At 41.3% G+C, this 23,874-nt stretch overlaps 3 protein-coding genes and 1 long non-coding RNA gene across 6 annotated transcripts in view; 3 read left to right on the top strand and 1 right to left on the bottom strand.

Annotated features, from left to right (window-relative positions):
• Positions 1–7,108: 7,108 nt before the first annotated feature.
• Positions 7,109–10,195, top strand: LOC128602334 (uncharacterized). The gene is made up of 3 exons (XM_053616085.1): positions 7,109–7,561; positions 9,807–9,939; positions 10,021–10,195. Exons 1-3 carry the CDS (start codon positions 7,114–7,116, stop codon positions 10,124–10,126), a joined length of 687 nt encoding a protein of 228 aa, XP_053472060.1. The 5' UTR covers positions 7,109–7,113; the 3' UTR covers positions 10,127–10,195.
• Positions 10,196–12,062: 1,867 nt separating this feature from the next.
• LOC128602374 (LITAF domain-containing protein-like) lies at positions 12,063–16,214 on the top strand. Its single transcript, XM_053616132.1, has 4 exons — positions 12,063–12,169; positions 13,925–14,124; positions 14,308–14,440; positions 14,523–16,214. The coding sequence occupies exons 2-4, from the start codon at positions 13,974–13,976 to the stop codon at positions 14,626–14,628; spliced, it is 390 nt and encodes a 129-aa protein (XP_053472107.1). The 5' UTR covers positions 12,063–12,169; positions 13,925–13,973; the 3' UTR covers positions 14,629–16,214.
• Positions 16,215–20,215: 4,001 nt separating this feature from the next.
• The window catches only part of LOC128602059 (uncharacterized), a 9,914-nt gene continuing 6,255 nt past the window's right edge, over positions 20,216–23,874 (bottom strand). The window contains exons 11-13 of the mRNA XM_053615585.1: positions 22,508–22,593; positions 21,466–21,732; positions 20,216–21,368 (exon numbers count right to left, since the gene is read on the bottom strand). Coding sequence (XP_053471560.1) covers positions 21,349–21,368; positions 21,466–21,732; positions 22,508–22,593 — 373 coding nt within the window. The 3' untranslated portion in view covers positions 20,216–21,348. The remainder of the gene's footprint in view (positions 21,369–21,465; positions 21,733–22,507; positions 22,594–23,874) is intronic.
• Positions 22,462–23,874, top strand: part of LOC128602061 (uncharacterized) — a 6,703-nt gene continuing 5,290 nt past the window's right edge. For 2 of the 3 annotated variants that reach the window (XR_008384797.1, XR_008384795.1), the window contains exon 1: positions 22,462–22,777. This is a non-coding gene — a long non-coding RNA (uncharacterized LOC128602061). The remainder of the gene's footprint in view (positions 22,778–23,874) is intronic. The other variant, XR_008384796.1, reaches the window with a different exon arrangement.

Raw genomic sequence — 23,874 nt, 5'->3', positions numbered from 1 at the left:
GCCCAGGCTGAGAGCATGCTTGTCCTCTTAACTGCACAATCGAGTGAGAGAGAGCACGTTAAACATGACAGATTGTTCATATTTCTGACGCACGTTTCCTCTTTACAAGATTTGTACATGTGCATGTTAAAAGCAGCAGGTGATCTGAGGTTAGGCTCCTTGTGATGGTCAGCTATATAAAAAAGAAAGAAAGAAAGAAAAAAAGAAAAGAAACCTCCTGTTTAATTCCTTGTCACAGCAATTAGCCGGCTCAGCAGCCTGGTCTTAAGCAGATTATTTACAGTTGCTGAGTAAAGACACATGCACGACACGAATAGCTTAAAGCCGGACTGTTGGTGCCCTCCATGTTGGTTCGTAGAACTTCCTGCTATGGATAGTTTCTTACCCGTTAGGGGTGCACAAATTGAATTGATCCTGGTCAGGGATCCAGAGCTCATCCTGGGTGTGAGGTGGGAATACACACTGGCTAAATCGAGGCGGATTGAAGGGCACCACACGCAAACATTCACAGCTTGGGGTAGTTTAGTGTAGTCAGTCCTCATACTGGGATGTTTTCTAGGTGGTGGGAGGAAACTGGAGAACCTTGAGGAAACCCCACACAGTTGCACGGAGAACATGCAGAGCTCTGAATGCAGAATAACCCGAGTTCAAGCTTGAACCGGGCACCCTTGATCTATGAGGCAGCAATGATACCGGCAAATTAATTAAATTGGTTGCTAAATCAAGAAAGATTTGTACCTTGGATGTTTAGCGCAATCTACCTTTCTTGCCAACCTGTTGTAATCTTTGGGTCGATTCTGTAGGATGGATCTGAACTGGTGTCCTGATGAACAGGCCAAAACCGACCCAGATATCACTATTCCAGATTCCAAGCAATACTGGCCAGCTGCATCACCCCCCCCCCCCCCCTTCCGGTCCAGATGTGGGCCACATCCTCTGCATCAGTTTCTCCCCCAGATTTAGCCTTTTGTTGTTCTCAGGCTTGCATTGAAGACTTACAAAATTTAAAAAACGACTATTTCGATTACAGGTATATTCACAAATAGTACCGGACTTGACGACAGTATCTAAACCAGCAGCAGCGTGTGATGATATGAAATTAAATCCAGCACAGATTTAAAAACCCAAACCTGTCAAGATCTGTGTCTGTCGTACTAGCGACTGACCCGAGGCAGGAAATGTTCTAATATCCTGGAGGAAGAGAACATGTAGCTATAGCTCTGAGTCAGCTGAGAGAACAGTACATGCTTTTCAGAAATGGATTAGACTGGCTGAATAGAAATATTGAAATTAAGATGTGTGTGTGGCTACAATTTCTAAAATGGAGATTAGTCATAAGATGGTTGTTTTTACAGCTAGTCAGGGGGACCAGATGAGGTTTTTGTAAGCATGTAGTGCCGGCAGTAAGAGTTATATGGTAATAAAATGACACGGGGATGTAGGCTATATCTTTCCTGAGTAGTTGGGTTTTGGTAGGATTGAGCCAAATAATATTACTCCAAATATAAAGACTCTATCTGTCATCAGTAAAGGATCGGATGTAGAGAAATGCTGATGTTGGGAGGCTGAAGAGTGGGAGACTAAAGAGAGATTAGTGTAATATGAAGTGCAGGTTCTGGGGCACGACTGGGATTTTGCACTAAACCCTGATAAAATGGAGGCTGTGTGCATGTTTGGACCACAACTGGCTTCTGAGATTGTACAATAATCTCAAAGTTTTGACAACAGTGCCATGTAGTGGACATAACTGGGTATTACTCTTCACTGAACCTTAGTTTATTTATTATTTTCCCTCTTTTATCAATGTGTTCCTAGTAAGGCCAGTTAGATTCATATACCATTAGTAAAGGTTTTGACTTTAACCTTCTTACCTACATAATAATACACTTTACACCAGGGATGTCAAGGATTAGATACTAAACCAGTCCACCAAATTCATTTATCATTTATCACCGGTGTCCTACATTTCAGTCAACATGTGGACTTGAATTGAATCTAAACATTTGGAAAAAGTCTCTGTTAATCGACTAGGAGGCAGAAACAGAGCGATAAACTCAGAGCCGCAGACTTACGAAATTTGTGAATGATATTTAATTCTTTATTACCACGCTAAAAAAAACAATAACAAAACAAATACGTAAATAAACAAATAATGCTGCAACCATCTCTCTTTCCAAAAGAACTTCAATATAATTGATAATGATTCATGACAGAAAATCATAGTTTTTTTTAATGATATATATATATATCATAAATTGTATAAATATTGTACAAATATACAATATAATAAATAAATAGTAACTGTGGCATGTGCAAAAGTTTGGGCAATCTTTGAGTTGTGAAGTCTGAGTCATTAGACCTGATTAGGCAGGTCAAGAATTATCAACCGACAGAGGCTCTGAAAGTGAAGCAAATTGATGCCTACAAAGAAGAAAAAGGCTAAAAACAACATCCAAAGACTTTGTAGCTCACAATTTCCACTGTCCAAAATGAAATGGCAGCTAAGAGGAAGGATAGGAGTCATGGGAAGATCTGGAAGACCAAGAAAACTCTCAGACAGAACTACCTGTACGCTGGGAAGAAAGGCAAAGCAAATCCCCCATATGACAGCAAGGACCTGCAGAAAGGTTTAGCTGACACAGGTTTGGTAATGCAATGTCTTATACGTTTGTGGTTGCATGCACTAATATGATCTGCATGGAAGAGTCATCAGAAGCAAACCTTACCTGTGACCTCCTCACAAAAGCGAATGTCTGTATTATGTACAACAACATCTAAATAACCGAAAACACGGGGGTCCGGCGGTAGACCCTTAAGCTGGAAAGATAAACCAAAGTGCGATATTGAAGTTTATTGGGTGGAAGACTACGAGTCTGCGAGTGTTGTCTAATTTCCACGACACTATGCTATTGTCTGATGATTCGGATTTGTCTACCTGTCTCTCTTTATTAAAAGTTCTTATCTGCACTCGCATCCACCCTAACCTCCTTTATGTGTATTACGTGACAATAGTACACAATACACGGGCACTTAGGCGAGAAAACAGGAACGCGTTTACGCTCTGTAAATGGACGAAAGACAAATATCCAAATATCTTATGAATTTTTAAAGAGCTCGATCAATACGTTCCAGAAAGCTATAAAAACATCCAGGGGAAGTTATTTCTCAGATATTATTTCCAAAAATAGCTATAGACCTAACATTTTATTTAGTACAATTCACCCAGGTATTAACCCGTCGGGCGGTCCAAATGTCGACGCGTTCCCGAAAACCCGAGAGGACTTTCTGCACCTTTTTACGTGTAAAACTGACAACATCAGAGTACGTTTTAATGCCTGCTGCCTATTCAGCTCTGTTTCCAGGACATCATCCAGCTGAACAGAGAAGTCTGGAGAACTGACAGCACTCTTGAAGTAGCAGACTTCTTCGGCTTTTCACTCGAGGCTGCTGCAGAGTCTGTGGCTCTGTTCCACCCGGTCTCCTGCCCTCAATTATTCAGTCAACAGAAGTAGGCGTGTTCGAGGGTTACAGAGGGTGGGCGGTACGTTACAGGAATGTGGAAATAGCAGCCGTACGATCTGAACCGGTAATCAGATAAACCACCTGACTTCTCGCCGAACATCTCAGGAATTTTAAAGATGTCGTCTGGCCCCCTTGAGGAAAGAGGAAATTGTAGAAATGTCTGGAGCCTTTATCCAAAATACCCTTAGAAAATGGACAGAAACAGGTTTATGACTAAGAAGGAAGGCATGAAGAATGAAACTGCTTATACAGTGGTGCTTGAAAGTTTGAATATTTTAATATTTCTCCATAAATGTGACCTAAAAGGAGATAAAGAGAACCTGATTAAACAAACGAGACAGAAATATTATACTTTATCGTTTATTTATTGAGGAAAATGATCCAATATGACATATCTGTGAGTGGGTAAAAGTATGTGCACCTTTGCTTTCAGTATCTGGTGTGACGTCCTTGTGAACAATAACTGCGAGTAAACATTTCCGGTAAGTGTTGATCAGTCCTGCACATCGGCTCGGAGGAATTTTATCCCGTTCCTCAGTACAGAACAGCTTCAACTCTGGGATGTTGGTGGGTTTGCTCACATGAGCTTCATGCTTCAGGTTCTTCCACAACATTTCTACTGGATTAAGGTCAGGGCTTTGACTTGGCTGTTCCAAAACATTCACTTTATTCTTCTTTAACCGTTCTAGATAATACATGAAATATTTATACGTTTATACAATTATACATTTGTTTTTGAATCAGAGTATATCTGTAATAAGTAGACTTAAAATGACATTATTACTCCAAACATGTAGCTTTTATGGGTTAAGGTATAACTGTGCTAGCAGGGCTATCGTTCTTTCTTATTACATCTTATTACATACATTATCGATCGACCCCGTGATATAATGCGTCGCTCGAGTCTATTCATCGATGCTAATAACCAGCCGTTACTTGATTACTGCTGACTCGTGTAGCTCAGGAATTTTAAAACTAGTTTAAAAAAAATGTTGCTTCAGTAAACATTGTTGCAGTGAGAGGTGCTGATAAATGTCGATGGTATCGCTGCGGAAGGGAGACATGTGGCGTTGTTCGTGATCTGATTTAGTCGTGCTGTAACAGTCAGAGAGGATTGACACAAAGTGCAGAGGTAGGTTTTTAATTTCATTCATCCATCACATTAATTCATTCGATCAGAAGTCGAAGTAATACGAAGTATTGCGTTAAATTGCACAAAGAGATGATGTGTGACGTCATTTCGGACTGGACGAATTGTTTGAGAGTTTGAGAGACATGCATCTGCAATGTACTATCGCAGAGAGGAGAAATGAGACGTGATTATCATTTATCAAACTGATAATCCTACAAGAATTTTTATTTATTGGGCCGTTAAAAAAAACAAACAACAACAACAACAAAAAACGAAGGACAAAATACGAAGCCTTCAAAGATGCAACAGTGAAAACCCTGAGAAACAGAAAATAAATAATGAATAAAAAAGTATCATGATAAGCAAAAGGATGTACTGTATATATAAATGAATTATGTCCTCGAAGGGAATGAAATGAGCATGTGCACTAGAGGAACGAACAGAGGAGGATATTCTTCTTGTGGGTTTCCACATAAAATCTAGGGGAAAAAAATATTCAGTGTATTTCTGTTCATGCATTTAGACGCCGTGCACCCGGACTCAGGGTTTTCTTCACAACCGGTTTGTTTACATTCCTGCCCTTCGTACTTTCTGTCTCAACCCCACAACACTGCCTTTAGCCTCCGTTTATGGAACTGGGAAGCTGACACGTGTATTTGAATATAAATTTTATATGCTTGAATTACGACCCAATTTCCGAAAAAGTTGGGATGGTATGGAACATGCAAAAAAAAACAAAAAAAACAACAACAAAAAGAGTTGTTTGAACATTCAGGTCACTCTGTACTATATTGAAAAAACATTATTAACACATTATTTGATTTGTTTTTGAAAATTTACACTCATTTCAAATCTGATGACTGCAACACACTCCAGAACAGTTGGGACAGTCGACAGTTTACCGCTGTGTAACGTCAGCTTTTCTTTTACTAACACTTATTAAGCGTTTGGGCGATGAGTGAAGACACAGGTTGGTTAAGTTTAGCGAGCGGAATTTCCCCTCGTTCATCCATTATGCATTTCTTCAGCCGAGCGACTCTACGAGGGCTTCGTCGCCTTATTTTGCACTTCATGATGCGCCACACGTTCTCAAGGGGAGACAGGTCAGGACTGCAGCAGGCCATGCTAGCACCCGCGCTCTCTGCTTACGCAGCCATGTGCTTGTAATCCGGGCAGAATGTGGTTTGGCGTTGTCCTGCTCTGGATGGCAGCATGTGTTGCTCTAGAATGTGTACATATCTTTCTGAATTAATGATACCCTCACAGATGTGCAAGTTACCCATGCTATGGGCACTGACACGCCCCCATACCATGGGCACTGACACACCCCCATACCATGGGCACTGACACACCCCCATACCATGGGCACCGACACGCCCCCACACCATGGGCACTGACACACCCCTATACCATGGGCACTGACACGCCCCCATACCATGGGCACTGACACACCCCCATACTATGGGCACTGACACGCCCCCATACCATGACAGACGCTGGCTTTTGGACCTGACGCTGATAACAGCTTGGATGGTCCTTTTCCTCTTTGGCCCGGAGAACCTATTAAAAAAATATCTGTCTTGTATTTAATCATTTGTGCCAATGGTTTTGATCTTGGGGTAGCATTTGGCCTTAGCATTTTGCGTTTCATTTAAACTGACTGGTTACAGTTGTGAGAAATCGAGAAATTCAAATATCAACAATGTTTGGGGGGGGGGTGTACAACCCAGATAGCAAGATTTGTGCACTCGTTGATGTTAAACACTGAATGTCCAGTATAAATATTGAGGTAACCTTCCAGCTAGTTAGGCCATGCAAATTATAACTTGGTGGCAATCATTAGCAGCCACAGGTAACTGGTTAATAGGAATGTAGTTATTTTAGTAGAACAAAGACTTTAGATGCTATTACCTCATACCGGTTCATATCTTCCATTTTAACTCCATTTAACTCTCCTCCACGTCTCTTCACTTCACCTCATGGACATGAGGTTTTTGCTTTTTGCCATATTTTTCCACAGGTGCATCAGAGTCAGCGCATGTTAGTGGCAACCTTTACTTCCACACAACATGGCTCAGCCTGCACCTCCACCTGTGTTCATTGAACAACTTCCACCTCCTGTAATGATCGAACAACCTCCACCTCCTGTAATGATCGAACAACCTCCACCTGTGTTCATAGAACAACTTCCACCTCCTGTAATGATCGAACAACCTCCACCTCCTGTAATGATCGAACAACCTCCACCTGTGTTCATTGAACAACTTCCACCTCCTGTAATGATCGAACAACCTCCACCTGTGTTCATTGAACAACCTCCACCTCCTGTAATGATCGAACAACCTCCACCTGTGTTCACTGAACAACTTCCACCTCCTGTAATGATCGAACAACCTCCACCTCCTGTAATGATCGAACAACCTCCACCTGTGTTCATCGAACAACTTCCACCTCCTGTAATGATCGAACATCCTCCACCTGTGTTCATCGAACCACTTCCACCTCCTGTAATGATCGAACAACCTCCATCTCCTGTAATGATTGAACAACTTCCACCTGTGATCATTGAACAACCTCCACCTCCTGTAATGATCGAACAACCTCCACCTGTGATCATAGAACAACCTCCATCTCCTGTAATGATTGAACAACTTCCACCTCCTGTAATGATCGAACAACCTCCACCTCCTGGAATGATCGAACAACCTCCACCTCCTGGAATGATCGAACAACCTCCACCTGTGATCATAGAACAACCTCCACCTCCTGTAATAATCGAACAACCTCCACCTCCTGTAATGATCGAACAACCTCCACCTCCTGTAATAATCGAACAACCTCCACCTCCTGTAATTGTCCAGGCTGCTCAGCCAGCTGTAGCAGTTGTCCAGGCTCCTGGTCCTGTGGGTAAGACTTCTACACAATCTCAACACAATGGATCATAATTTGCAGTGTGCTGTAAGGGCAAAAATAACAACACACTGATAATTCAAAAACACAAAATACTGACCAACCAAGACCACAACACACTGACCAACCAAAACCACAACACACTGACCAACCAAAACCACAACACACTGACCAACAAGAACACAACACACTGACCAACCAAAACCACAACACACTGACCAACCAAGACCACAACACACTGACCAACCAAGACCACAACACACTGACCAACCAAGACCACAACACACTGACCAACCAACGCCACAACACACTGACCAACCGAAACCACAACACACTGACCAACCGAAACCACAACACACTGACCAACCGAAACCACAGCACACTGACCAACCGAAACCACAACACACTGACCAACCAAAACCACAACACACTGACCAACAAGAACACAACACACTGACCAACCAAAACCACAACACACTGACCAACCAAGACCACAACACACTGACCAACCAAGACCACAACACACTGACCAACCAAGGCCACAACACACTGACCAATCAAAACCACAGCACACTGACCAACAAGAACACAACACACTGACCAACCAAAACCACAACACACTGACCAACCAAAACCACAACACACTGACCAACAAGAACACAACACTCTGACCAACCAAAACCACAACACACTGACCAACCAAGGCCACAACACACTGACCAACCAAGACCACAACACACTGACCAACCAAGGCCACAACACACTGACCAATCAAAACCACAACACACTGACCAACAAGAACACAACACACTGACCAACCAAAACCACAACACACTGACCAACCAAAACCACAACACACTGACCAACCAAAACCACAACACACTGACCAACAAGACCACAACACACTGACCAACCAAAACCACAACACACTGACCAACCAAGAACACAACACACTGACCAACCAAGAACACAACACACTGACCAACCAAAACCACAACACACTGACCAACCAAGAACACAACACACTGACCAACCAAGGCCACAACACACTGACCAACCAAGACCACAACACGCTGACCAACAAGAACACAACACACTGACCAACCAAAACCACAACACACTGACCAACCAAAACCACAACACACTGACCAACAAGAACACAACACACTGACCAACCAAAATCACAACACACTGACCAACCAAAACCACAACACACTGACCAACCAAAACCACAACACACTGACCAACCAAGACCATAACACACTGACCAACCAAGACCACAACACACTGACCAACCAAGACCACAACACACTGACCAACCAAGACCACAACACACTGACCAACCAAAACCACAACACACTGACCAACAAGAACACAACACACTGACCAACCAAAACCACAACACACTGACCAACCAAGACCACAACACACTGACCAACCAAGACCACAACACACTGACCAACCAAAACCACAACACACTGACCAACAAGAACACAACACACTGACCAACCAAAACCACAACACACTGACCAACAAGAACAACTGTTTTGAATGTAACTTTTAAAAAAATGTAACTTTAAATCATCAGATGGGTTAGCCTTCGCTCCCCACGCACACCACTGAGCCTTGGGCGCCCATGACATGTGTGTCCTCACTGCAGCCTGTAGCATGATGACATAATGGATTAGATCCACTGTGTACTGGATGTTGTAACCCTAACCTTAACCATAACTGTAGATAAACTACTTAACGACATACTGTGTCTGAAATCGACACGTGCGCGTTACAACATCCAGGACGTACTGGATCTAATCACATGACCCTATCACCAGTTCACCAGTTGTCCTTCCTTAGACCACTTTTGGTAGATTCCTACCACTGCATACTGCCCTGTATTGGAGATGCTCTGACCCAGTCATCCAGCCAGCACAATTTGGCCCTTATCAAAGTCACTAAGTTGCTTACACTTTCCCATTGTTCCTGCTTCCAACACATCGACTTCAAGAACTGACTGTTCACTTGCTGCGTAATATATCCCACTCCTCGACAGGTGCAGCTGTAACGAGATAATCAATGCTATTCACGTCACCCGTCAGTGGTTTTAATGTTATGGCTGATCAGTGTATTCTACTCTTTGTATTTGCAATAATGCCATATTGTGGTTAATGGAAATAGGCTTGACCTGTGTATGTGTATGTGTGTGTTTGTGTGTGTGTGTGTGTGTGTGTGTGTGCAATTGCAGTGATGCAAGCTCCTATGAAATCCTTTCCCGCATCAACAAGGTGTGGTTTCTGCCAGCAGCAGATTGTCACATCGACCAGATCCGTAACTGGAGTCCTCGCCTGGGTGGTTGCCGGGATACTCTTTTTCTTGTGGTACGATCTCACGCTCTCACGCACACAGCTGACCCACCAGCACGCAATGTTTTTACACCTTCCTCTGTTGTCTCTCTGCAGCATTTGGCCGTGCTGCTTGATTCCTTTTTGCGTGACGTCCTGCAAGGACATCGAACACTCCTGCCCCTACTGCAAGAACGTCATCCACATTTACAGACGGATGTGAGACGTCTCACACAGAACACGGAGAACCTGTAGAACATCATGAACCAGGCGAAATGCTGTAGGAATATACAGTTAAGAATATGTAATCATTTTAAAAAATGTATTTGTTGTAAAAAAAATAAAGATTTGAGTTGTTGAAGTGATTGTGTTTGTCTTCTCTACATGTTCGCATTTGTGGAAAATGTTAATATTTCGAAGCACGTTTCTCTGTTAAACTCCCAATAATAATAATAATAATAATAATAATAATAATAATAAAAATGACTTTAATTTGCTGTTCAGCCATGAATACATCCTCGTTATCACTGACTGCGCCACCAGATACCCTGAGGCAGTCCCTCTTCGGAAAGCCACATCCTGGTGTAGGAAATTTGGGATAAATAAAAAAAAAAGATCTCGAAATAATAAAGAACTAATGAATAAAGAATATACAGAAATATGAAGAGTCAAGTGAAATGTTAAAGCCATGTTTTTGAAGTTACCCTTCCACTCACGGATTAGCTCGACGATACACTAAGAGTCAGACTGATCGGATTTAGGGTGTCTGAGAAAAAGTGGTTTGATCCTAACCCCACCCCCTACGAATGACCACACCCCAAACTTAACAGATGGCCTCAGCAGGTAATCCTGAATAACCCTTTCATGTTTTGCACAAACATACCAGAAAAACTGCACACAATTCCCCACCGAGGGTGTGCCGAACAGTTTACAGTAGAATTCACATTTCAGAAGTATATCAATTCCTTATATACAGTTTAAATCGATACATTTATCCTTAATGAGCAAGCCAGAGGTAGAAAAACTACCTGAGAGGATATGAGGAACAAATCTTGAGAGGAACCAGACTCTAAAAGGAACCGTCCTCATCTGGGTGACACCGGATTTTACAGATCTTATGAGTTTATGAGCAATTCTAAAGAATATCAGAATATCAGAGTTATTCCTTAATCCAATATAGTTTTAACTTGAAGCCTATTTTGTTGAAATTATCAGCTGTTCAATGATGGAGACTTGAGTCCTAAACTGTTTGCAGCAACTGCAGTCCTAAGCCATCGTCGTAGGGGCAGTAGTGGCTTGGCGGTTAAGGCTCTGGGTTACTGATCAGACGGTTGGGGGTTTAAGCCCCAGCACTGCCAAGCTGCCACTGTTGGGCCCTTGAGCAAGGCCCTTAACCCTCTCTACTCCAGGGGGCGCTGTATCACAGCTGACCCTGCACTCTGACCCCAACCTCCTAACATGTTGGGGTATGTGAAGAAAAAAATTTCACTGTGCTGTAATGTATACGTGACCAATAAAGACTCGTTATCTTCTTCATGGTTTCTAAGTGGTCCAGTGAAACCAGTGAGGCGGAACAAGACATATCATGGTCAGCTGAACTTTTTGAAACAATTCCTTTCATTTTTCCCTTCACTAACATGGCAACGGGCGAGGTTCAAAATGTCCTGCAGCCAGCCACCAGAGGGCCTCAGAGACAAACATTTTGTCTTCACGTCTGTATCCCTGTCATGTTGCCCACCCATTTACGCCCTCATAAAACCCAAGAAGAAACACTTCACTGCAGTGCCACCATTAGGTACCACCAGTAGCAGAAGGGAGAACCACCTACCGACCAAGTTTAATCTCTGTACCACCCACTATTTGGTCGGCATAATCCATTTTATCAGAGAAAAATAATAATATGAAGACAAATAAGAAGAAAATTCCTTACACAAGCAATAAGGGTCCAAGCACCCTAATAATGATTATTAATATGGAAATCTGAATACAGTTTGAACTGGGGGATTGGTGAGGCTGATGGGTAATTACTCCTGCTGCTCAGGAACACTGTTAAATATGTTGTGACGTATCAGCTCAAAAATGTTGTTTCAGTAAGGAGTGTAAGTAAGTAGTGTTGCTGCGATAGTTCCTGAACACTGCAAAGGGAGTGGCATTAATTTCACCATATGTCCCTTTAGTTCTTCTTTCTCTTCACATGGTGTGTGTGGTCTGTAATCTGATTTAGTCAGCCTGCATCTCTCAGAAAGGAAAGACACAGAGCACAAAGGTAAGTGTGTGTGTGTGTGTGTGTGTGTGTGTGTGTGTGTGTGTGTGTGTGTGTGTGTGTGTGTGTAGGTTTGAGAAAGGCAAAAAATGCTAGATGCAAAAATACATTTTTTAATAACTTTCTTTTTTAAATAACTTTTTTTTTGTTAAAAACGTATTGTTAAAAACTGTAAAGAAAGGAGGAAAGAATTAATTCTACAGGAAGTGAAGCAATGAATAAAATTGCACAAAGAAATGATGTGCCATTTTTATGCCATTTTTTTAATCCATTATTTTCTGAATAAATCCAACAAAATGGCATTTGCAGATATGCAGGAAATAGCACTCGTAATATAGTGAGTAGAAATGAAATGTAGATAAATAAATAAACAAACAAACAAATAAACAAATATGATTTTTAAAATTTATTTATTTATTTATTTATTTCATTTTTGCTTATACACACCATTCGTAGAGACCAAAGGACCACATAGGAATAGAAAAATGTATAAAAACTACTTTTTTAATTCATATATAAAATGATATAATTATCGTCTAATAAAACAGGCATGTGGCCTCATAGATGTTTGTTTACAAAGAAATATTACTGACATATTAGTAACAAATAATATTAGTAACAAAAATCCTAATTTCCCATTTCTCTTTATTTTTGACTATTTTCTGCGCGTTTTCACGATAAGCAAGTGTTCTGCTGCCGAAGTGAAATCTAAAGTGTCCAGTGTTTAACTGCAGCTAGAGAAGCGCATCGGCCTGGTGACCTTCTCCTCCTGAAGACGGCCACACGAGGCTGTTCTAATACGAGCAAATCAAAGTACAACTTACAGTAGAATTACAGTAGCTTATTTAGGTGTGCAGTTGCGAGCATACTTTGCCTAATGTACACCTCCAGGGCTGGGGGTTCGAGAGACAGAGAAAGAGAGAGAAGAGAGAGTGAGCTCTAGGGCAGGTATGTAAACCTGCACGTTGCGAACACAAAAATATGAACAGAAGGACAAAAATATGTCTCTGCATGCTCAATTTACAATCAAAGACACGTCAAGAAACTTTTAGCAAAAAAAACCCAAAACCCTGCACCTGCTCAGATCACAAAAGTGTCCTGTGTGTGAGTTTTATTATTAGTGTATATATAGTGTATAGCGTATATATATATATATATACTGATATAAAACTCATCTTATATGTATATATATAAATTAGTGTACATATATAGTGTGTAACGTATATATATATATATATATATATATATATATATATATATATATATATATATATATATATATATACTGATATAAAACTCATCTTATATGTATATATATATATATATATATATATATAAATCCATCTTATATATTTTCATTATCTAGGGTGCACTCGTGACTCACACACAGGACACGTTTGTGGTCTGAGCAGGTGCGGGGGTTTTTTTTTTTTTTTTTTTTGCTAAAATTTTCTTGACGTGTCTTTGATTGTAAATTGTGCATGAGGAGCCACTGCATGTACTTTGTGTCCTTCTGATCGTACAGTTAGATGATTTACACACTGACACACCTTTGAGTTCACAACCTGCAGGTTCACATTCCTGCCATAGAGCTCTGTCTTATGTCTCTTTCTCTTTCTCTTTCTCTCTTACCCCCACCTCATCCCCACACCCTTTGTCTGTTGCGAAATTGTTGTGTAAATTTATCAATCAACTCATTAGAGCATCTAACTACTCTGGTCACACCCGGTCCCTCCCCCACCCCGTGTTTTTCCACAGGTGCATCAGAATAAGTGCACGTTAGTCACCACCTGTGCTTCCACACAACATGGCTTACATAGTCAATCAGCCGGCACCTCAAGCTATGTACATTGAACAAGCTCAGCCTACTATGTACATTGAACAAGCTCAGCCTCCTGTGATTGTCCAGGCAGCGCCTCAACCATCTGTAGCAGTGGTCCAGGCTCCTGGTCCTGTGGGTAAGATTTTTAAAAAATGCCAGAGCAAAAGAAAAACATGACAGCAAAACCACAAAGTCAGGAAAATATTAATATTAACTCAAAATGGAAAGGGTGGGTCCTTATTAAACATTACACGCTATAATACTGTGGAAAAAATAAACATGTGTGTGTGTGTGTGTGTGTGTGTGTGTATGATTGCAGTGATCCAGTCTCCTATGAAATCTGTACCCGCAAACACACGGTGTGGTTTCTGCCAGCAGCAGATTGTCACAGTGACTCGACCCGTCAATGGACTTCTCACCTGGGCGGTTTTTGGAGGACTCTTTCTGTTCTTGTAAGAGATCTCACACTCTCCCACACACAGCTAACGAACAAAACACACACTGCTTTACACTTCCTCCGTCGTCTCTCCGCAGTATATGGCCGTTCTGCTTGATTCCTTTTTGTGTCAAGTCCTGCAAGGACATCGAACACACCTGCCCCTACTGCAAGAACGTCATCCACGTGTACAAACGGATGTGAGACGTCTCACGCCGGAGAACCCGGAGAACCTGGAGCGCACCATAGACCTAAATGAATGATCTTGTTTTTTTTTTCTTTCTTCTTAATATGTAATTAAGAATATGCAAAATAATTAGTTACATACAAAAAAGTATGTGTTTATGTATTCTTATTATCTAATTATGCATTCTTGCCTCTGCTTCTAGAGTTATTGAAATCTTTGTCGTTTACATTTTCCCGTTTGTGAAAAGTGTTCATATATTGACATTATTGAACTGCTGTTCGGAAGAAATGAGCGAAACGTTGGAACATCTGCAAAGATGGTGTTCAGGAAAAAGGTAGAAAAGGTAGAAAATTTAAATTGAAATTTAAATCGCAGCCTATGTGGTCATCTAGGATTCATCAGTGATCACATGATCGTTTAGGGCAGGGGTTTCTTTAGAAGGGGTTTCTTCCCAAGGAAGCAATACCTTCTGGGCAAATCAGACACAACAGAGCACCAGAGCTTTCAATAAAAGTTTCACATGTTTCAGTCCAGTCTCTACAGACACGAATTCTTTCTTTTCGCCGTCTCCACAAACTAGCTAGGTAGCTAGGTAGAGGTTTCCATAGAAACGTAAGTGGTTTGCCGTTGATCGGTGTCGTGACACTTGCGTGCAGCGCCGCATGCGTGCACACATTGAAGTATATTATTGTAAACGGACTTTTCATTAACTTCGGTAGTCTGTACAGAGGAATTGTAATTGCCTTTGTTTGCTGCAGGAAACTTATCTTTAGTGATGCGTTTTTAAAACACATATCATCGATATCATATCATATAAAATCATATCATATGATTTTATATATCATTTAAATTATTTAAATACCAAAATTCATTCATTCATTTAAATTCCAAAATCATATGATATGATATGATATGATATGATAGTATTTCATATGATTTTTGATATTTAAATGGCCTCTTTGCACTATAATCTATTAAGTAAGTTTTTCCCAAAAATGAGCTGATTTATGTTCCCTGTTTGGTGCTATGATTCTGAAGCTAGCCCGTATGAAGCTGTTATAATTATCATAAACTAGAAATTCTATCAGCTACTCATCCCTGTGTTTATCCCTGTTGGAAGTTGGAACACAATTGTCCAAGGATGTATGTTTTTCCACGCAATCGAACCATAGTAATGGAGCCTCGAGCTTCTAAAAGGACGGAAAAGCACCGAGCGACGATAAAACTAGTCCGGTGTCGTACGTATTCCAGCTTTCCGAAGCTTTCTGTGAGGAATCGACCGAAACGTAACGTGATCATATCGATCTGCTTTAATTGTCCCGAGAGAGTTTATAAGAGAAGTGTTGTAATGATGTCTGATTCGTGACTGAATCGTTTGTCTGAGTCGGTTCACTTCGATGAATCGGAGAATCCCGCTGATAAAAACCAGTCCGAATGATTCATTCAGGAATAGAACCGATTCGATTCTCGAGTTCAACTCACTGATTTAAGGATCCTGTCGCTGAGTACAGTGGTGTTAATTACTTGTACTGTATATATATAGTTATTTGTATTTAATTACAAATGCCTAATTTTAGTTAATTTAATAAACTGTTCACATTTATTTCTTTGTAGTCTCTTATTGAATGTGCCATAATTGTTATGCTTATTGATAATGATTGTTTTTACACGTGGCAATAAGAAAAGATAATTAGGGGGGTGGGGGCCTGGAGTACAAATTATCCAGAGGGCCCAGAAACCCTAGCGGCGCCCCTGTCCTGACCATTGGTTTAGGGAGAGGTGTGCTAGCGTGAGCGGGTACATAACTGCTGAGGTTGGCGGAGGGGGAGGGGTTGGGGGTAGGGTTAGGGTTAGGGGCGGTTGGTTGTGTCTGTCAATCATTTTGTGCATCAATCACCCAGTTACTGATTAGAACAAGCTATCCATCATTTTGTTTGTCAACCTACAGTTTAGATTACGTTTCTACCTAATTAGCGAAATACTGAAATATAGCTTTCCTTTACTTTAAGGGAATCAGTTAGTTATTTATTAGCCTACTCAGCATTCTCCAGATTAAATTAGGTATTGTTAATCGCTTTGTCTTGCTCCAAAAATAACCCGATGCTCGGATATAAAGAATGCTGCATTTACAGCTAAATGAAAAAAATAAAAAACTTCTCTGATGTTTATTTAGACCTGCGGTTGTTATATTATATGATGGATACACATAGTTAGGCTGTAGTCAAGACTGCCATTGTCAAGTCCAATTGAAAGTGTGACCGAGTCAAGATCAGAATTTAAGACTACCAAATCCTTTTTGGGTTAGCTTTAATCGTGCATTGCCCCAGTGATTAGGATGTTTCCTAGACGAAGGAATTACTTCTTGCCAAGCTTTGTACATGCAAAAAGTAAAGACAACATGAAAACATTATTTTTAAAAACTCTCTGTCGAGTCTAAGATTATATTTAGCAAGACCAATGCCCAACACTGAGAAGACCAAATTGATACAGAAAATGACTGGAGACCAGACTGAAGACCTTCGGTCCTGCTGACAGTCAGTTCTTGTGATATGATTGGCTAACCCTAACCCTAACCTTAACCCTAACCCTAACCCTAAACCCTAACCCTAACCCTAACCGCTAACCATAACCCCAACCCTAACCTTAACCCTAACCCTAACCCCAACCCTAACCCTAACCTTAACCCTAACCTTAACCTTAACCCCAACCCCAACCCTAGCCCTAACCTTAAGCCTAACCTTAACCCTAACCCCTAACCCTAACCCTATATGATTCTTCGAAGCGTCAAATGGTACTTTTCACACCCACAGTTTATGTTCCTGCCACGTGAATACCCAGTATTCGGGTTAATAAACGTGACCATGCACTCCTGCACCTTTTCGTTTGTCAGTCTCATTACACACCTTCTTAAAGATGTACGTACCAAGTATGTGTGTATGTGTGTGTAGTATGAATAAAATCCCAGACATTCTACATCCGCCATGTTGGCATTGTCATGTGACCTTCGACATCATCATAAACGCTAAAATCTTAAAAGGACCACCAGATTAAATCAGCCGCACTAACGGCAAAATGCAGATCAGGAAATTGAACTGAATTAGAGATGTAATGTGGGCGGGGTTAACAGGCTGAGGCTGGTTAACGTCCAAAACAACAACCGATCCAGAGAATTGGTCTAAACGAGACTACTGTACAGCACAGGAACGAGTTCTGTGACATTCCAGAAATAAGTCGACTTCACTTTACTGGAAGTGGAGCAGAACATTCCAGACTCAGGGTGACTAAAGTCTTTGATGAATGTGTTTACACAGGTTTTTGTAAAATAAATAAATAATAATAATAAGAAGATTAAATAATTAAGCTTTGTATTGTTCAGCGTTAACACTCGAGCTGTATTTTGGAATAAAGGATCTTTAATATATGCTCACACTCATTCACAAGAATTAGTTTAAAAAAAAATTCTTTTAATCAAATCACAATTTTGTTCTTTATCTTTTTCTGTTGAAAATTCCTCCCAGTTTCTGTTTACGGTTCTCTCTTTGTATATTTCTTCATGTCTAGTCCACATCGGAAATAATATATTTACTTCCTTGGTGTAGTAAAGTATTAATATATAAAGTATTATTAATGTTTTACTGTCATTTTTGCACTTTTATTATTACAAATACTGTGTAAAAGTCTCTTTTTTTCTATTACATGGGTTTTAATTATGCTTAATTCCATTTGACCAATTAGTAAGAATTAACACATTTTTTTCTTTTTTCTTTTAAGTATTTCATTGTGTGCCTGTTAAATAGGTGTTCCCTTAAAGCTTATTTTAATGTGATGTTTATTCACACGATCCTGACACGATAAAACCACGCAAAGCCTTAATTTCTTATACAGACCGGATTTTCCCGTTGCATAGCCGACATTATACGCACTCTCTCATGCACACCCAAACAAAGGCGTGGTCTAATTTTATTCCTGAATGATATATTGTGCTTACTACGACAAGCTGTAATGCCAAACTCTGATCACACACGATCTATTAAGAAACCGGGATACCTCATTCGTATCTGAACACACTGCACATATATTAAATGATATTGCGAACATTTATAAAACTGTTTTTAAAAAGTCATTTGTGGTGTATGCGACCAGTAGCTAAACCAAGTTTTAGGTTCAAACCTAAAGCGACACTCTTTTCACACTGAGGGACACGACTATTACAAACGGTGCAAACATTCACGCATGCTCGAGAAGGCAACACGGTACGTTAAGAGCCAGGGGGGTGTAAACTTTTGAACACGATGTTCAGTGTCAATTGCTCTTGTTTTGACTCCTGGGAAACGTGTAAACACCTCACGTAGCTTCTGAATGGCAGTACTAAATGAAAAAAATGTAAAAAGATAATAAGATAATCATGTTCAAAAGTTTACACCCCCCCTGCCCGGCTCTTAATGTATCTTGGCCAATCAGAACACACAGCACCGTGCTTGGCCAATCAGAATTCTACAGTACAGTGCAATCAGTTTAGTACGGTGTGTTCTGTTCTTTCTAATAATGTGAGGGTGGCATCTGGAATGAAATGCCTGCTCTGGACACGCTTCTTTTCACACGTTCCGTGTTTGTTACACACAGCACTGTATCATGAACGATGGGTTTAATCGGAGTGCTGGCTGTGGGACACGTGAAGCCAGACAACCGCATCTTTCCCAAGCGTTGCTTATGCTGGACATACTCAGACGAAAGCGCTATCTGCCCTCTTCCTCATACGTGAACCCACATACACGCAACGACTGGCTCGTGCCACTGTGATTGACAGTGGATAGAAAGTATGCCCCTCCCATAGAGACTAATGGCTAATATGGCTAATCTCGCGCCCTTGGACTCTGAGGCATTGTTCTGTGGCATTCAAGAAATAATTCCCAGATACTTTACTGTCAAAATGTTTGGAGTAGGGCGCACGGTGGTTAGCACGTTCGCTTCACACCTCCAGGGTCGGGGGTTCGATTCCCACCGTGGCCCTGTGTGTGCGGAGTTTGCATGTTCTCCCCGTGCTGCGGGGGTTTCCTCCGGGTACTCCGGTTTCCTCCCCCAGTCCAAAGACATGCATGGTAGGCTGATTGGCGTGTCTAAAGTGTCCGTAGTGTATGAATGGGTGTGTGAGTGTGTATGTGATTGTGCCCTGTGATGGATTGGCACTCTGTCCAGGGTGTACCCCGCCTCGTGCCCCATGCTCCCTGGGATAGGCTCCAGGTTTCCCCGTGACCCTGAAAAGCAGTAAGCGGTATAGAAGATGGATGGATGGATGTTTGGAGTATGTCAAGCAGAAAACTCCAGACTCTTCAATCATGAGTGACGTGATGAAATCTTTGATTAATCTGTATAATCTTTGTGTCTTTTCTTGTAGACTAAAAGAAGATCAAATAAAACAACTCATGTCTAATCCATTTACGCCCTGAAATATCTCTTACGTGGTGTAGTAACTGTGCTTTACGGTCATTTCAGCACTTTTTTTCTTCATGATGTTTCGTATCGAACCGAGCGTAAATTTCACTCTTTTCTCTCACATGCATTTGAATGATTTAGATTGAAAAAAGCGACAACAAAAAAAAAAGATTCATGATTCAATAGAATGTTTATTATAACGTCAGACACAAGCGACTGAGGTCTCCGCGACACCAAACAACGAGTAAACAAATAAAACACGAGGGTTAAGACAATGGGAAAAACAAAAAAAAATACACATTTATACGTGTATTCAATCTCACGTGTCCAAACGTTTGACTAGCTTACGGATATATAGTAACACTTTCCACAGAGGCCAAATATGTCATGACCCACAAGTACCTGCGTAACATGTTTACAATGCATTCGCAAGGTGTTCTGCACACTGTTATGATTATTTAAAAGGAAACAGGGTTTGTAGCCATATTTATAATGCGTTTATAAAGTGCTAATAGGATGCATTATAACACATATGGGAGACTTTATAACACTTTCTTAAGCCCTGTGTGACATTTACAAAGTGGTTTATGAGCGTTTGTGAGCGTCTTTAGTCAGTAAGTGAACAGTCTTGTGTTGATACAGGAGAAAGTGTGATTTAATCAGATTTTATTGTGATGTTATATTGATAGGTAAATGAACATCGTCGAAATGGATGTCCCCCCGCCACATCCCCCCTCCCCTTACAATCATGCACCTCCTTTGCAGTGTGCATGTTCTCACTCTGGAGCTTTTTATACCATTAAAGAAAAAAAAAAACCCCAAAAGCCTCGTTTGAAAGGCTGCTAACACCTCGAGGAGAAAACCTTACCCAGAAACCATGAATCGCATCGCAATGATCTTAATCTCATATCTGATCTGATATACAGCGGTACTTGTTACTGTCCCTTATTCATCAAAACGTATGACTTTACTACTTTATTACACGAGTACCGTTTATGCACACCTGACTCGTACCGCGCTGTAGGTTTTGTGGTAATACACCAATAACATAAGGATTTAGCACGCTACATCTAATCACCACGGATACACAAAAGAGAAGAAGAAGAAAATCTTCGCGAGGACGGACGAGGAGTTTGAGTGAACAAGGAGAGCTGATGTTCGAGCGTAACTCTGCGCTTATTTTACGATCTGATTAACAACTCGATAATGAATACGGGAAGAATTTTCGACATGGCGTAAAATCCCGCTGGAGTCTTCACTGGAGCGTCGTCCATGTTGTCCTGGAAGGGTTCACTCGCATGACTTCAGTAATAACGGCGATAAACTGTAAATCAGAGGAAAGCCGTGTGAGTCGCGCGTGTGTGAGGCAAATGGTGTTTATTACAACTTCACGTGCGTGTAAAGCCGATCCTACAACTCACCCACGGTGTTGGCTGCGGGTTGCTGGATTACTGTAGGCAGAACCTGCGGCTGGATGACTCTAACAGTCGGATTTGCCCGCTGGATCACCATAGTAGGTGGAGCAGCAGGCTGGATTATGGTGTGTGTTGCCCCGCCGACCACCATTGTCTGCCTAGGGGGCTGGATTACCATCTGAGTCCTGCCGCTGTGGACCACTTGGACCCCTGGCTGAGTCGCCTGAGTGGTATAATAATGGTATCCAGGTGTATACATGGGTGCAGGGGTATCTGTAGAGAAGTGTAAAAAAACAAAACGACGTCACCGTTACTCAGTTTACTTCATTTCCACCGTTAACGTGCATCGATCCCACAGCGCCGCTGAATTCCGATCGGTCCGAACTGCAGCTCTGTTTACATGAGTCGTTCTAATACGTCGTCGTTTCCATAGTAACAGCGAGGTGTACGGCGCACGCTAAACATAAACGGGTTAAAAAAACGTGTGTAGCCGCCGATGTGGTGACGTCTTCTGCGAGGACATGTTTATATCACGTTTACGGAAGGAGTCTCCAGTGTCAGCGCTCTGTACAAGTCGGACGGAAATCTGTAACGACATCTTCAGGTGAGGAAACGACCGTTCGTAGCTGCTATAACATAAACGAGAACAGGAACAACTTGTTTATTTATTTATTTTTTCGCGAATGTTGAACATTATTAAACGGAACTATAAACGGATAAAAAGTACGATGTGTCACCTTTTAATATACAAAACATTGCAATTGTATAAGAAGGAATAAAAGACAAAAAGACATGCTGTTTTATATATATATATATATATATATATATATATATATATGTATATATATATATATATATGTATATATATATATATATATGTATATATATATATATATATATATATATATGTATATATATATATATATATATATATGTATATATATATATGAAAATAATCTCCTTCCTAGTGGTAACCGCACGGTCTTGGATTTTTTTCCTATAGCAGCGTGTCCCGTGATGAGTTGATACTGGGGTTTGGTGCACAGACCTGTTATAATTTGCTGCACAGGGTTGGGTGGCTGCAGGTTCAGACCGGGGCTGGGATACGGTGGATATGGAGATAGGTTGTTTACACTGGAGGAGGAAACAAAAAAGAAGATGAGGCTCACACTTCCTGTTCTATCAGAGCTGTTGTGTGCGTTTCAAATCTTAAAACCGAATAATACAATACGTATGACTTTTCCTTCCCACAGGCTGATACGGAGACACGGAGAACCCGGGAGTGGGACGTACCTCTGGGATGAACGTTAAGAATCAGGTCTGGTATAGAAACCAGTGTAATCATTTTATGAAGTAGTAATATAACATTATTTATTTATTTATTTTTATACTTGTCACTAATCCTCATAGTGTTGCTCGTACACTTGATGTTGGGTCAGTGGTTAAAGGCTCTGGGTGACTGATCAGAAGGTCAGAGGTTCAAGCCCCAGCACTGCCAAGCTACCACGGTTGGGCCCTTGAGCAAGGCCCTTAACCCTCAACCGCTCAGTAGTATAAATGAGAAAAGGGCGTCTGTCGCTCTGGATAAGGGCGTCTGTTGAACGCCGTGAAATGTAAAAAATGTAAACGAGACGTGTTTTTGTTTTGCTCCAGTCTTGTCATACCATTGGTTTATTTCCTGATTGTGTTCACCGGTTCTCTGAGTAGTTTGTCTTGTAGTTTAAACCCTCCTCTGTCCTTGTCTTCTCCAGTGTATATGCGTTACACATTCCCGGTTTCTACTCAACTCCGGGTTTTGACCCCGTGCATGTATTCTCATTTCCGCGCACGGATATTCCCCGCCCCCACGCTGTCGATTACAGTGATGATTATCAGATGGCCGTAAACGAAGAACCCGTCCAGTGTATGTGACCGCCGCACGTCAGTTCGTCATTCCACTAAAACTCATTTGCGACGCCGCGCAGCAGAGAAAACACGGCAGGGATCGCGAGCGCAGAGCCACGACGCGACCGGTCGAGCTGGATTTCACTCAGTGCAAATTAGCAGAGGCGCTCACGTGTACACGTGTATGCATCTTATTGTCGTCGTACTGCATACCGCGTATATATACATTTCCGTTCGGACGACGTGGACGACAAAGAGCTCGCAAAACGTACGTCATCGGACGCCGCTGTGAACAGACCGAAAACCGATGAGCAGTATTTGATAACGTCTGTCCAGCAGTCTGTCACACGTAAATCAGACAAAAATATTTACCCCAGTGTGCCTTTCCAAAATGGCGGTCACGAGAGCAGCACGCTTGAATAAAAAGATCACCGATTTAAAATCCATGTCAGATGAGAGACATGAGAGCAAGGGCTCGAGCAATTCTGAACTGTCCATGCATTACGTGTTGAATGACAGAATGACAGAATA

This window comes from Ictalurus furcatus, chromosome 26, assembly GCF_023375685.1.
Source record: "Ictalurus furcatus strain D&B chromosome 26, Billie_1.0, whole genome shotgun sequence".
In the NCBI taxonomy this organism is placed as follows: Eukaryota; Metazoa; Chordata; class Actinopteri; order Siluriformes; family Ictaluridae; genus Ictalurus; species Ictalurus furcatus.
This window is presented reverse-complemented; position numbering and strand designations above follow the sequence as displayed.